We start from the raw sequence: 15,216 nt of genomic DNA, 5'->3' as shown, positions 1-15,216 counted from the left end.
ACTTTTCAGGAGGATCCTTCCCCAGGAGCAGAGGGAGCTGTGGCAGCTCTGTTTTCCCTGGCACTCCTCTCCTCTGGCTCTGTTTTGGTGACTCTTCTCCCATAACCCGTGTCAGCGCCAGAGTGACGTGACAGAACTTTCATCAAGGGGAAATTTAAGGCTTAAGTGCCTTTAAAACGCTGGCATCAGTCACCAGGCTGTGCTCTCTCTCTCTCTCTCTTTCTGAATATTACACCCATTATATGCAATTCTTTCTCCTCTTGGAGAAATATTAGCATGTACTTTTCTCCTCGTCAGTCATTTCTTTTGACCTTTGCATCATCAGCCGCCTTCAAGAGGGTCACATTTATTCTGTCTGTGCCTTCCTGAGCCTCTGTGAAGGAGCCAGATGGGAGCAGGATCCTTCTGCTCTCATCAGGAATCCTCCCTCCAGGGAATTCGAGGGGTTTCAGGCTCGGAGGGAGGCTCCCATCGCTCACCTGAGAGCAGCACACTCGGAGCAGCCCGTGGAGTTGCTAAAACGCATTTTGTCCCATTTATTTCACGGGTTTATTCCTGTCACAGCAGCAGCTGGTCCTTGCAGGGTCGTGGCTGTGCTCTCAGGGGTTCCCATCCCATCTGGAGCAGGGTCACATCTCCAAAATTCAGCCCTTGCAGGGTCATGGCTCAGCTCTGAGGAGCTCCCATCCCATCTGGAGTGGGGTCACATCTCCAAAATTCAGCCCTTGCAGGGTCGTGGCTCTGTTCCCATGCTCTGATGGGTTCCTATCCCATCTGGAGTGGGGTCACATCTCCAAAATCCAGCCCTTGCTGGCCCTTGCAGGGTCATGGCTCAGCTCTGGGGGGCTCCCATCCCACCTGGAGTGGGGTCACATCTCCAGAATTCGGTCCTTGCTGGCCCTCACAGCCCAGCTCCTGCACTGCAGAGCATCAGGGCAACTCAAAGGGCTGATCCACAGCCCCTAAAGGGTTTTGGGGTGAGAACCATCCCACTGAGTTCACGAGTTCTCAATTCTTTCTCTTCCAAAAGAGGCAAAACCCTTAAAACTCAGAAGCAGAAAAATACAGAGCCCTGTCCCAGCTGGTGACATTTTGAGGACGGGCTTTCAGGTTTTAGAGCCAGTCCATTTACAATCCTTTGCATCTACACACAGAGCAGGATTTTGTTGATGTTGTTGGGGTTTTTTTTTACCATTTGCTCTTCTACAAAGGAGGATGTGAGCTGCCAGCTGGGCTGGGAGGACAGGACATCGCAGATCATTATTCCAAACCCCTCGTCCTCGAGTTCATCACCGGCATCTCCCGGGCTGGGGAGACAGGGCTGACATCAGTGTCTGCGTGCCCGGGCTGGGGAGCACACTCGGGGCATAAACAGGGGAAAGCTGAGCCAAACAATACCACAAAGTGCTGTAATAAAACAAACTGATATAAACCTGAAATAAATCCGGCGTCGGTCCCCACCCAGTGCAAATCCCTGAGATCCCTCCAAAGCCTGCCCAGCGCTTCTCTCCTACCCGAGCTCCCAGAGTCCACGGGAGCTGCTCCGGGAGCTCATCCAGGGAAAAACAAAACCCTGGGAAGCCACCAGATGGCAGCCGGAGCGGAGGAGAGCATCCCGAGCATCCCCTGCATCCCGAGCATCGCCTGCATCCCGAGCATCGCCTGCATCCCGAGCATCGCCTGCATCCCGAGCATCGCCTGCATCCCGAGCGTCCCTCGCAGCCCTCGCGCCTCCTCCCGGCCCCGGCAGGGCCCGGGGGCAGTGCCAGGGCCGCTGTCCCGTGGTGGGGGCACGGGCCGGGCATCGCCCCCCGGCACGGAACTGTGCCCTGGGCACCGGCACCGGGAGAGCTCCCCCTCTATCACCAACCGCCTGCAGAAATCGCCCCTGTCATTAACAGCGCGAGCACAAATTGCGCCGCGTTAATCACCGCAGGGGACTAATTGCTGTGTCCCAGCCCCGGGGGGAGCCCCCCGCCAGCCCCCCCTGCTCCCCACAGCCCGAGGTGCTGCTGCTGATGGAATCCCTGCCCTGTTCGCCGTGGGGATGTGCGGGCTGGAAGGGCTCCCCAAAAACTCGTAATTAACCCTTTGCAGGCCGGTTCTCCCTGAGAAATCCCCGTCCTTCCCTCCCTGCGAGGCGGCGGCCGTTTGTTCTGATAAAGCTCCTTTGTGTGCTGCTGGTTCTGGGGTTGTGGTAACAGATGCCGGGGGAGAGGAGCTGCAGTCCGGGAGCTCCGGTCCTGCTCATCACAGCCCCTGCGAGCGGCCACTGGACCCCAAAGCTGCTCTTAATGAGCCTCGCTCGGCGGCGAGCAGCAATTAATCCTCGAGCGCCCCGGCCCGGGCTCGACTAATGCAAAGCCAGTGAGTTAAAGCGAAAATCAGCGAAGAGCAAACCCTCCTGAAATGCTCCTCCACAGGGCAGCCACAACAGTCCCGGGCTGCGCTGTGGGGTGGAGTGTGTGTTATCCCACAGCCCGGCCCCTGTCCCCGCCGGTTTCAGAGGGTTTGTCCCTGAAATGCACGGCCAGGAGGAGCTGGAAACCCTGGAGGGGCTGGAAAACCCTCCCGTGTGGAAACCTGGGCAAATGTGCTCGGGAGCTGAGAGCTGAGAGCAGCTGGGATGTGCCAAAGCAAGCGGAAAATCGGTGAGATTGTTTTACAAACACGCGCGGGGCACACGGGCTGGGCACACGCCTGGGCAGGGCTGGCCCGGCCCCCAGGGCCCCTCCAGTGCTGGCAGCGTTTGCCTGTGCTGGAAGGAGAGGATTTGCGGTGCCTCGGCTCTCAAATCCCTCTGCCAAAGGCCGCTTTCATCCCCGGAGCAGTGAAAGGCAATTGAGGGGGACTGAGCTGAGCTTTGAGCTGCGGGGGAGGTCACAGAGCACTTGAAAGTCTCCTTCCCTTCAGGTCAGCGCTTTGCAGACAGGTCAGGGACCCGCCCGCACGTTTAACCCCTTTTTGAAGTGAGAACCCCTTTTTTCCAGGGCTCGGCAGAGGTGGGAAAGCTCGGTGCACTTCAGAGCGCGGCAGGAGCGCCACAGCTGCGGTTTGCAGCGGATTTTTCTGCTCGAGACTCATCCTGCAGCCGGACCGAGCTCACTGAAGGTGCCACAGCTGCCCAGGGGTGGCCGTGGCAGTGTGACCACGGTCAGGATCCTGCTGGAGGGAGCAGCTCCAAAGCTGAGGTGAAGGCGGTGATAGACACACACCTGGGAGCAGGGCAGGGCGCAGCTGGGGCTGGCAGCTGTTAAATATTCCCAGAGATGCTCCAGGGATCTCCTGGCATTCTTCACCCACCAGGCCTGAATGTATTTCCCGCTGTGGGTTACAAGAATTCGCTCTTACACTCTAATTTAATGAGGTGTCTTAAATGTGGATTTAATCACGGCATTAAGGTAACGGTCACTGCGCTCAAACTGCGGAGTGCAAACATCTCTCCTGAGCAGACAGCTCTGCTGCATCCTTATTAATCCAAAAATCATCTCCATATTAATCACTGCACAGATTATTGCTCTCCCCATATCCATTACCAGGCCGCTAATCCTCAGGCTGGTGTCGCTGGGGCTTTGGCTCCCCACCAGCAGCTCCTCCGTGGATGGAGGGAGGGATGGAATTCTCCCCTCTCCCATGGAGGGAGGGAATTCAGCCTTGGGAGTTTCCCCGCAGAGCCCCCCACTGCCCAGCTCCCCGTCAAAAGGCGGCCAATTCATTAGTGTGTGAGTGTAAATGAGGTGTTTGTTCGAGACCTGCAATTAGCACAGCGAGAGACCACAGCGGAGCGTTTCCTGCGCCCTCGCCCTGCCAGACACACCGAGCTCCAGCAGCTCCTGCTCCCAGGGGAGAACAGGGAATTACAGCATCTCCAGAGGGTGATTGGCCTCCTAGAAACACTCATCTCTTTTATTCACCTGCAGTGGATGAGGTGAATTCCATTCTTCAGCCACTTCTGCCATCCTCGCTCCCAATCCTTCTGGAAACATCCAGCCGTCCTCCTGCTCCCACCTGTGCAGGCAAACAGGCCAGGCCGCGCACAGGGCAATCCTTTGCGTTCCCTCCCGGGGTGGATTGGAGCATTTCTGCTCCTTGATCTGTTTGTTCGGTGCGTTTGTTCCGTGTCACTTTGCCCTGAGCCCTGGCCCTCCCAGGAAAGGGGCTGGCAGCTGACCCGGCCTTGTCAAAGGCTAAAATGCGATTTGAGCGCGTATAAAATATGCATGAGGTCCGTGACCCCGGCTATAAACCCCTGTACAGCCCCAGGCGATGCCTTTGTGGGGAGCTCAGAGACGGCGCAGGTTCCCGCTGCAAAAATCAAATGAACCTCAAAAGAATCCTGAGAAACGCGTGCAGCAGCGCCTCTCCCCCGAGAGCATCCCCGCGCTTCCCTTTGTGAAGGCTGAACGCGGCAAAAAAGAGGAACTTTTAAGCATTCCCATCTTCTCCTCAAAGCTCAGCCTAATTGAGTGCGAACAAAAGAGAGAACGCTTTCTCCTCTGCAGGCAGGCGGCGGCTGGAGCGGAATGACAATTCCAGCCGTGTGAGACAGCGGCCCCGGCAGCCCCGGCAGCTGTGCCACCCACCAGCGCCTCACACCAGGGCTCTGTGTGTCCAGGGCCAGCGCTGCCCATGTCCTGGTGGCTCCTGGACAGCCACTGTCACCTCACACCAGGGCTCTGTGTGTCCAGGGCCAGCTCTGCCCGTGTCCTGGTGGCTCCTGGACAGCCACTGTCACCTCACACCAGGGCTCTGTGTGTCCAGAGCCAGCTCTGCCCGTGTCCTGGTGGCTCCTGGACAGCCACTGTCACCTCACACCAGGGCTCTGTGTGTCCGGAGCCAGCTCTGCCCATGTCCTGGTGGCTCCTGGACAGCCACTGTCACCTCACACCAGGGCTCTGTGTGTCCGGAGCCAGCTCTGCCCATGTCCTGGTGGCTCCTGGACAGCCACTGTCACCTCAGCACCAGGGCTCTGTGTGTCCAGAGCCAGCTCTGGCAACCCTGCCCGTGTCCTGGTGGCTCCTGGACAGCCACTCTCATCTAAACACAAGGGTCCCTGTGTCCAGAGCCAGCCCTGGCAGCCCTGGCCATGTCCTGGTGGCTCCTGGACAACCAGTGTCACCTCAGCACGAGGTGTCCGTGTGTCCAGAGCCAGCTCCAGCAGCCCTGGCCAGCACCCCAGGGACCCCTGGCCATGTCCCACCACCTGAACATGAGGGGTCCGTGTGTCCAGCCCTGCACCCAGCAGGATGAAGGAATGGATTAATTCCTGGTGTTTCTGCAGTGCTGAGGTTCTCCCAACACCCTGGCACAGGGTGCCCAGGGAAGCTGTGGCTGCCCCTGGATCCCTGGCAGTGCCCAAAGCCAGGCTTGGAGCACCCTGGGGCAGTGGAAGGTGTCCCTGCCCGTGGCAGGGGTGACACTGGATGAATTTTAAGATCAGTTCCAAGCCAACTCATTCTCTACCATTATTCCTGTGCTCAGCCCACAGACAAGCCCATTCCCAGGAGCAATAAAGGCGAGCAGGCATCATAAAACTCCAGTAATCAAATGTGAAAAGAACAGCCCAATTCATTAATAGCCAGACAAGCTGATAGAGACATTCTTAATTATCAAATATTACCACGGAGTTCATTTTTACCTGAGTTGTTTAAGCCTGACCATCCTCCTTCCCTTTTCCTGCACATGTTGGCCTGGGGCAGCATTGAACATTTGTAATTAAATTCTTTCACTGGAGTTAATTAGGAAGTGACAATAAAGCCTGAGTGGTTCCCATTTTCCTAAGTATTATTCGGGAGCAAAAACAACCCCTTTGTTTTGGCATCAATATTTGTAATTTTTAGTTTAACATGAACCTCGGGGTGTAGTCTTGATCCAAATAGATACAGACGTGTTCATGTTGGATTATGCTGTACATCTACTTTATATTGTGGTTTTATACTTTCACATTATTTTATATCCACTTGCCTGCACAGACCTGTCAATATACTGGAGCACAGACAAGATTTCTCTTCGGGATGATCTCTAAATTAATTAACGAGTTTTCATCACGTTGATGTCAGACTGGGACAACATCAATATTTTGCAGGTTCCAGGTTGACCTGGCACCTGAAGGAAATGTGTTTTATGTTTTATTATTATTACTTTTAAATTTTAATTAAATTATAATTTTTATAGCCCCAGGAGGTGAGAGGTCCCAAATGTCCCCTGGAAAGAGTCTGGAGTTGAGAGGAGAGGATTTAATGTGGGTTTTAGTGATCTGCTCCATTTTAAGCAGCAAAGTGCCCAGTAACACGGAATTAAATTTCCATTACAAATGAGTTGGCCACTTAAATAATAACCAGAGCCTGCATAAATAAAAAGCAGGAGATTTTTGTGGCTGTTATTGCCAGTCTGAGATCACTGTCTGATTCCATACAATTCTATGTCACCCTCCAGCCAAGCACTCGTAGAGGGGAAAAGATGCTGAAATTTAAACAGATCAAAATTAATGCCACGACTGTATTTGATAATTGGAAGTGTCACCTCCATTAGCTCGCCCTGATAACCAGGCTGGAAAAGCCAGCACCAGGACGTCCAAAATCTGCTGCACAATCTGCAGAGTGACAGTGATTAACCAACAGGACCATCCCACGCGTGCAGGAGGTGAAATAAAAGCTGGCCAAGGGGATGTGGGGGGTGGCAGGGACAAGGTGGGGGATGAGGGGAAACTCCAGGATATTCTGCTGCTGTTTTCAGTGCTGGGACCCCTAAACTTCCCAAAATCCAAACCTGCTCTTCTCCTGACTCTTTCTGTACTGTGTCGGTGGCTCTTCCCTGCTCTGCACTGGATGTGGGGGCTGATGAAGGGATCCAAGCCATCTGCATTTTATATAACCTTTATTAAGCATCACTTGACCTTGTCAGTGCCAATAAAGGCCTGTGAAGTGCACGCCAGATAAAGTGTAATTTTTAATTGAGTATCCTTATTACATCTATTAACAAGGTGCAGATGAATACAAATGACCCCACGGTCGATGCTGTCGATTCATGTCGGAATTTCTTTCTCCTTTGCTGAGCTGAAGGAGTCAATAACCTCCCAAAGGGTGCACAGGGAGTGGAGATTTTCCTGGCAGCTGCTCTCCTGCCTCCAGGGCCTGTCCTACAGTGGCCATGGGTAAGCCAGCACAGGATCAGCATCTCTGCAGGTAAAACACAAAATCCAACCCCCCAGCCCTTAATAGGAACCCTAGTTCCTATTTAATTCTTTAAATTTAGACTTACCCAAGGCACAGGTGAAGAACGAGTCTCCTCTTTTATTCCCTAACTCACAAATGATGTGAAAACTCCTCTCCATGTTGGGTGGTCACAGCACTGGGTTGGTTCCAGGGCTTCCAGCAGCAGAGCCCATGGGATCCATCTGGGGAGGTTAAAATCTGCAGGGTTCAGCTGGGAGACAGCAGGATGTGGCCAAACTGCCCCCCCTGAGGTCTGTGTCAGGCTTTGGTCTCAGTTTGAGGGAAATAAGCCGGAATGACCTGCCTGAGGAGCAGAGTGCTGCTCTGACATGATGGATTTGCATTCCCTTCAAACGGGAGCATCTCCCCATTAGCCCCACACTAAAACCAGGGAATTCAGACTCAAATGTCCATAAAAACCACATCCTGAGCTCCCTACTGTGACCCACAGTGTGCCAGGCCTTCCCCTTCTGGCTCAGATTTATCCTTTTTATACCTAATTTGAAAAAAAAAAAAAAAAAAAGAAGAAAAAGAAACCCCCTTGAGATCCTCCAGAAAAAGCAGCGAGACCTCTTGTTCTGTATCCACATGTTTCTTCTTTAATGCTTCCTTAAGGGTCTCCATTTTTTCTGTCAGTTATCATCATCCAGAGTAATTTTGGGCTGTTAGAGAAAGTTCATTGCTGTAATTGCGACCATATTGGTCATTAAAGTTGACAGACAGCTGCTGGAGAAGTCACTTGCTGATTCCTGCTACTCAGCAGATGCCTCTCAGCGTTCGCTGAGATGTTGGCTTGAATTTATGAAATGGAAGCAAAAGTGTTTCACCTCAAGGACTGAGCATTTCAGAGAGGGGAAAACATGAAGAGCTCACCCAGGTCTTTTATTTACACACAGGGTTTGCTGCTCCTGCTCCAGCCAGAGTGGAAATAAGTGGAATTTCATGCAGGCCCTAACGCTGCTCCTGCCTGCAAATACTGGGGCCCCCCATCCCAACTGCACCCCAGTTTCACCATTCAGGGTTTATTTCCTCATATCCCATCCCTGGAAGTGTCCAAGGCCAGGTTGGACAGGGCTGGAGCAACCTGGGATGGTGGGAGGTGTCCCTGCCCATGTGGATGAGCTTTAAGGTTCCTTCAAACCCAAACCAGTCTGGGATTTCTACTCACCCATTTCTTGCTGCTGGGATTCAGTAAATAAATATTCCTCACGCAGTAAATGCCACACAAGCACATACTGCAAAAAAAGGACCCACTCAGGAGGGCTTTTTTAACCAGTAAACTTTATTTATATATAACAACAGTACAAAGTGAGTCCTTGGCTTGCAAAATAGGAGTGTTTCATATTTACAATAGGTACACAATAATATATTAGAATAATAACAAAACCCCCTTTTATTTCCTTGGAACATTTTTAAATACTTAAACTTTCTTACATTTGTTTTGTTTTTGTTTTTTCCACAACACTTGTAAAAACAACAAAAAAAACCAGACAATCATCTTAAAAAAAATATAATACAGAACTCCAGTGTGTCAAGTATAACGGGGAGGGGAGGAGCCAGAGAACGATACGGTGGGATGGGCACAGATACAAATCAATTCCTTGTTCCTGCCAACACACAAATCCCCTAAAACTGCTGGGGTTGGTCTGTGAGGAGAAGGGGAAGAAGAAATCAGAATCTGTTCCATGGCTGATACCTCTACATTCTGTTTTTTGGGGGGACTGCAGAAGTTTTAGTACCTGTTCATTCCCTTCCCTTTGCTGCCTCTCCCAACGGCCCCCAGGGTTCCATCAACACCAAGACTCGGCTCTAAGAGAAGGGTTTTTACTGCATCTTCTGAAGCCATGAAATAACATGGCAAAATCAGCTGGTTTCCCTCCCCACACCTCCCCTCGCACCTTCGTGTGCCCAGCCCTCGGGATGGAGAAGCTGCTGCATAAACTTCCAAGCTTACTCAAAAGAGAGGTATTAAAAATCCCAAAGGAAAGGCCATACAGGAGATCTCATGTTTGATTTGGCAGCCTCTTGAGGCCCAGGGAATTTGGGATATTTGGGATATTGTCCGTGCAATTGGACGGGCCCTGAGGGCCCTTTGGAGCGTGTTCCTCAGCAGAAAGGTCCGTCTTTTCAGGGTTATATTCAGGAAGGAGAGGGATGGGAAACACGGGGACAAAGGGGGATCTGAAAGAACAAGCACAGAGACACTGCCATGCTCACAGCACGGCCACCACACCTCTGGGTGCCACCTCAGCACCACGGACATCCTGCAGGGACTGGGGTGGCTTTTCCAGCAGGGAGCAGGGCAGGCTCTGCCATCCCGCACTGCCCCACCCTTCCACCTCCCCATCTCTGACCGCAGCAGCCAGAGGAGCACCCTGGGGTGCAGGGCACACACACAGAGCCCCGGTTCTCTCCCAGGAGCCAGGAAGGCAGCAGGCAGCACCCACAGCTGGGGCTCTGGCTGTTGTTCCATGGCCTGCCCGGGACAGGATGGGCACCTGGATCTGGGGGTTTTCTGGGGGAAGGGGCTTTGCACAAAACCTTCCAGACAGCCAAAACTGGACCAAAGGCTCCCATCCTCTTCCTCTGGAAAACTAAACTGACCAAACTGCATGGAAATGACACATTTGGGGTTGCTCAGCCCAGTGGATCCTCAGTGGCGTTTTCTCAGTGCACACGGGCATCTCTTACTCTGATTGTTTCCCCACTGAATGTCTCATCAATGGAACCAAAACATCCTGCCTGTGCAGGTGGCCTCAGAGCTGTCCCCAGTGTTCTGCCCTCAGCCTCTGACCCACTGGTCTGTGGTTTTGGGTCCGGGCTGGGTGTTTTCACCAAGGACAGGACTGCTCTGAGCTCTTCCTCGCACACAGCTCTGTACAGTGTCACAGCTCCCTGCACTATTGCCTCACAATTCCTGGTACAAATGTGGTTCTGGAATAGGATGGCTTCAGCTCTGTGGCATTTTAATGCATCTTTGATGTCAGTTATTTACCCTCCTCGGAACATTTTTCTCTTCTCTCCAGGGCACAGTCACACGTGAGCTCTCCCTGATGGCCCAGCTTATTCAAGTCAGTCTGTTTTAGTTTCATTTAGTTTGGAGAGCTGAGTCCCTGTGACAGGTGAGCTCTGACAGCGCAGGAAACTGGATGGAGAACAGCCAGTGACAGGAGAACGTGGCTGGGCTGCTGCCAGGGAAGGGCTGGAGGCTCTGGAGCAGCACAGGGACCGTGCTGGGAGCTGCTCTGCCCTGTGCCAACCTGGCCTTCCTCATCCCTGATGCCTCCTGGGGACTCCTGGGAACGAGACCGTGTTTGGAGGCTGTGCCTGCTGGAGGAGGGGATGCTCTGACCCTTTTCCCACAGACTGAAACACTAAAACCCCCACAAGGAGCTCAGGGCCAGCAGTGTGCAGAATGCCACCCCAGAGCCTTAAACCCTCTTGCCTTTGCCCTCCACCTGCCCACCCAACCTGTTTCCTGCACCGGGACACGTTTTGTGGAGTCCAGTGGGAGGTAGGAGGGAACACTGACACGGGGATGGGCCACCAGGATTTTAAGACAGAGTGTGGAAGGCACTGCTGTGATGAAGGTCTCTGTTGGCACCTCGTCCCCGACGTGTCACAGCTCGAGCCCTGCAGGGAGGCACCGCTGTGGCCACGCTCATCCTTCAGGGACAAACCCGAAATCCCACCCTGGAATGCTGCTGGGATGCAGCCAGGCCGTGGCAGCAGCTTTTGTTTCTCAGCGCTGGTCCCCACGGCGGGTCCTCACTCCGGAATATCCAGGGTTTCCATGGATATCCACGCTGGATTTCACAGGGTTTCCAGCGCTCTGATCCCTCCTGCCTCCCTTTAAATCCATCCTTTATGGCGAAGCGTGGAGCACTCGCTGTCCACCCTCTGAGCTCCGGCTGCAGCTCCTCAGCGGGGCCAGCCTTGCCTGCGAGCTCCACTCTCTTATGCGGGGTTTTAATAAAGGCTTTCAAGGTGGAGAAGCGTTTGATTAGCACCTCGCTCCCCCTCGGAGTGGGTGCTTTGATAGCTCATGAGCAGAAGATTAAACGGAATTATTCAAGCGGTGACACCAGGCAGAGAGATCCCGGAAAGTGACGTCTCCCGCTTTGATGTCGGAATACCTGAAACGGAGCGAACTGGAGGCTCCAGACACCGAGCAGGAGGAAAGGGGCAATGAGAGGGACGTGAAATCGTCTCATCTAAGGCAAGTGCCCCCTCCTGACCAAACCTCGAGTCCGGTTTGCTGCGAGTGCAAAGAAAATGCCATTTGGAGATCTGAAGCTTCCTCTTCCCCACAGGAGGAATGGAAATGTTGGATGCAAACAGGGCAAGAGATTCCCAGCGCTCTGCCCCAGGGGGATATGTTGCTTCAATCCATATAAATGCCTGTAAAGATCCATAATTAATGTCAACCACCACGAGGAGGTACTTGGCAATGTATTTCTAGGCCGCCCCTCCAGCCAAGACTGTGTTGTTCTCTTTGCCATCCTCCTAAAGCTTTTCCAGGTGATGGAAGAGGTGTTTTTGCTGTTTCCTTCGGAATTCAGTCAGAAATAGAGGAGCATACTGGTTTGCAAAGTGCTCCTGCTGCTTCCCCTTTTTTCTCTCTGCTCAAATCGTCCCACAGCACAGATCAATTCAGTTGTCTCCTTAAATGTTCTCCCAGAGAATCCAGGGGGTGCTCAGGGACCTCCACTTCTGCTGAGAAAACACAGGGGAGTGGGGAATGACAGAACCTTGGCTTGGGGCTGCTCCTGGCCAGAGGGGAGAGAGCAGGATGAGGAGAGAAGGATTAGAAAGGCTACACAAACGCCTCTCAAAGAGCTGCAGAGAGGAGCACCACGAGGGCTGTCGGGCAGGAACACCTTCACCAGGCCCAGGTGATGCACAGCCAGGCCTTTGCTTTGGGCTGGACTCGTGTTTTGTGAGTCCTGCAGAGACAACTCCCCACACTGATATTTGGAAGTGTTTAGAAATTGTTCAGGAACTTTTTGGAGTGCTCCCTTTGGGCTTTGGAGTACCATGAGAACCGGGTGAACCCAAACCAACAACCACAGCTAGAGCAGATCTGGAAATCCCTCACCTAAGCTGTGTGAGGGATCACTGTGAACGGCAAGAACAGAACCAGCAAAAAACTGCAGGATTTCAAAGCCTGACCCTCTGCCATGTCCTGTGGTACCTGCAGCAAAGAGCAGGCCAGGCTGGGGACTGCCCCAGTGACATTCCTGACTTTTAGTAGGACTTTTGCACATTTTTTGCCTTAGAAATGAGATTCACTGTGCAGGAGCAGGATCCCTGGGAAGGGAACTCTTGGATAGCAGGCAGTACAAGCACTGCTCTGCCTTTCAGTCTCTGTTTCTGCCCCTCTCCCCCTGTCTCAGCAAATCCAGTGCTCAGGCTGCTGTAAATGTCAAGAACTTATTGCACGAGGTTAATTATTATCATCATCAGTATTTTCTGCTTCTCAGAGAGACTCACAGAAGTGGATTACCAAAAGAAAGTGGACTTGGCATGGCTTTTACTGAATGGTAATTAAACCAAGTTTCCTGAGTATTTCTCTAGGAGCTTCTCCCCTCCCCTGGTGCTGGGCTGCAGGACACAGAAAGGCAGCAGCTCTCTGGAAGCCCTGCTGGGCTCCTCCAGGCAGGAATGGTGGAGGAGGGGGATGGAGATGGAAGTGGATTTTCCTTCAACACACACTGGCTGCGAACGACGGTCCCGGTCTGGTGTGACTCTGCCTGGGCAGACACCAGGAATTATTTTGCTGCCACTGCCAAGCTCCTGCAGCCAACACTTGTATTTCCATCAGGCCTCCTCTCCCTGCCCTCCCCACTGCAGCCTGCACACGTATCAATATTTACTACAGAGAGAAATATTTACAGCATTCCTTCCCCTCCTGGCACTCTACAAAGGGACACACATAAGCTTTGGTGTCTTTGAAAGAAGTAACACTCACAAACATTTGCCTGTCCCTGGCCACAGGAGCGTGTGCCGTGGGGGCCAGCAAGGAACTGAAGAGAACAACGAGACGCCGACACAGACACGACAGCAGAGCTGGCTGGCCCAGGGTGCTGGTTAAGGTTTGCTCTTGCCTGGAGTGGAGATTTCTCTCCCTTTCCCAGTGGAAATGCAAGTCCTGGCCCTGGGTGAGGCGGCAAACACTGACGGAGGCACCCAAAGGAGCCTGTGCTGAAGGGCTCTGCACATCCAGCTGAACAGCAACAAAAATCTACTCTCCCAACGTCCAGGCTTTTCAAGTATTGTCACCGTAAACATCAGGGTTGGGGGGTTTGCTGCGAGAAATCAGAGGTGGGAGACCCCCAAAACCGACCCTGGAGGTGTCGGCCCAGCTCTGCCTTGGCTCATGTGGCACCTGCAGGAACCAGCAGTGGACACTGAATGGATCACTGGATCACCACAGCCATCCTGGACACTGCTGGACACTGCTGGATAACCATGGCCATCCTGGACACTGCAGGGTCACCATGGCCATCCTGGACACTGCTGGACACTGCTGGACCACCATGGCCATCCTGGACACTGCTGGATCACCACAGCCATCCTGGACACTGCTGGACACTGCTGGACACTGCTGGATAACCATGGCCATCCTGGATGCTGCTGGATACTGCTGGACACTGCTGGATTGCCACAGCCATACTGGACACTGCTGGATCACCATGACCATGCTGGACATTCCTGGATCACCACGGCCATACTGGACACTGCTGGACACTGCTGGGTCACCATGGCCATCCTGGACATCGCTGGACACTCCTGGATCACCGGCAGCCAGTGAGGTGGGATGGGAGGTGGAAAAGGGAAAAGCAACGAAATTCAGATCTTTCCCCATTTGACAGTAAATGGGATTTAAAATATATATATATATATTGACAGTATATAAATACATGGATAAAGCTGGATTTCAATACAGGTTGGATGATCTGGTGGTTTTGCGATTCAGGTAAAGTTCCTTCTAGTGCCTCTAAGTTACTCAGCCACTGGACTATTTTTGGGCAAAACTGCCTTTTCGCTCGTGTGAAAAGGTGTGGTGCAAAGTTGTGCTCGTGTTTGTTGTAAGAATCCAAAATGAAGACATTTGGGTTTTCCAGACGTTCCAACTGGCGTGAGAGTCCGTTTGCAGAATGCCTGAGCCATGTCCTTGGAAGGCTCTTGGGGACAGGATTCAGAGCTGATCCTTCTTGCCAGGATTATCTCTATGGCCTCTGTGGTTTCTGCTCTACTGATTTTTTTTTTTCCTTTTTCTTTCTTTTCTTTTTTTTTTTTTTTTAAAAAAAAACAACCTTTAAATAAAGTTTTATTTTCTAATATACATTAAACGATTTTCATGCAAAGCAGCAGTCGTGGAGACATCCAGACTTTCCAGGTTCCTTCTTTCTGTGTACGCTTGAGAAAATGATCCACCTTGCTTGGACTTTGATTGAGATGTTTCCTCCTCTTCCCTTCCTGCCCTTTCAAACCGGATCCTGTATGATTTTTGAACACAGCCACTCCTTGGGCCAGGCTCTGCTCTCTCCAGAAGAGCCTTGAGGGGTGTGTCCAGTGCCTTCCTTGCTTGTTCTCCCTCCAAACTCCCAAGAGTCTGTGTGATCCTCTGCCCTTTGCTGTCCTTTGTGACCTTTCTTCAGCTCTCGAAGGACATGGCCCCAATGAGTTGCTCTACTTTGTAAGCCAAGCGCTGCCTCCGAGCCTGCTCATCCTGCTCCAGAGCCCCGATCAGCTGCGGGAGAAAACAGGAAAAGGGGGGAAAAAATGAATCAGAGAGAGGAATCAGTGTGAGAGAGGGGGTGGGAGAGGTGGGTGGGCAGCGAGATGTGAGCAGCTCCAAGTGGGGAGGTGTGAAATCCCAATAAATAGCAAAGCAGCTTGGCTCTCGTTGGTTTGTTGGACCCCTCGATACCCACCCAGCAAAACCTGCTCTGGTGCCTTGGACTCCACACTTCTTGTCTCGTTTAGCACGAAAGTG

At 52.6% G+C, this 15,216-nt stretch overlaps 1 protein-coding gene across 1 annotated transcript in view; it reads right to left on the bottom strand.

Annotated features, from left to right (window-relative positions):
• Positions 1-8,495: 8,495 nt before the first annotated feature.
• Positions 8,496-15,216, bottom strand: part of PLXNA2 (plexin A2) — a 156,489-nt gene continuing 149,768 nt past the window's right edge. Inside the window, exon 32 of the mRNA XM_083878417.1 lies at positions 8,496-14,970. Within this exon, the coding sequence (XP_083734543.1) occupies positions 14,875-14,970 (96 nt within the window). The 3' untranslated portion in view covers positions 8,496-14,874. The remainder of the gene's footprint in view (positions 14,971-15,216) is intronic.

Source organism: Zosterops lateralis (genome assembly GCF_965231275.1).
Source record: "Zosterops lateralis genome assembly, chromosome: 26".
In the NCBI taxonomy this organism is placed as follows: domain Eukaryota; kingdom Metazoa; phylum Chordata; class Aves; order Passeriformes; family Zosteropidae; genus Zosterops; species Zosterops lateralis.
Note: the sequence above shows the minus strand (reverse complement) of the source record. Positions and strands in the feature narration are given on the sequence as shown.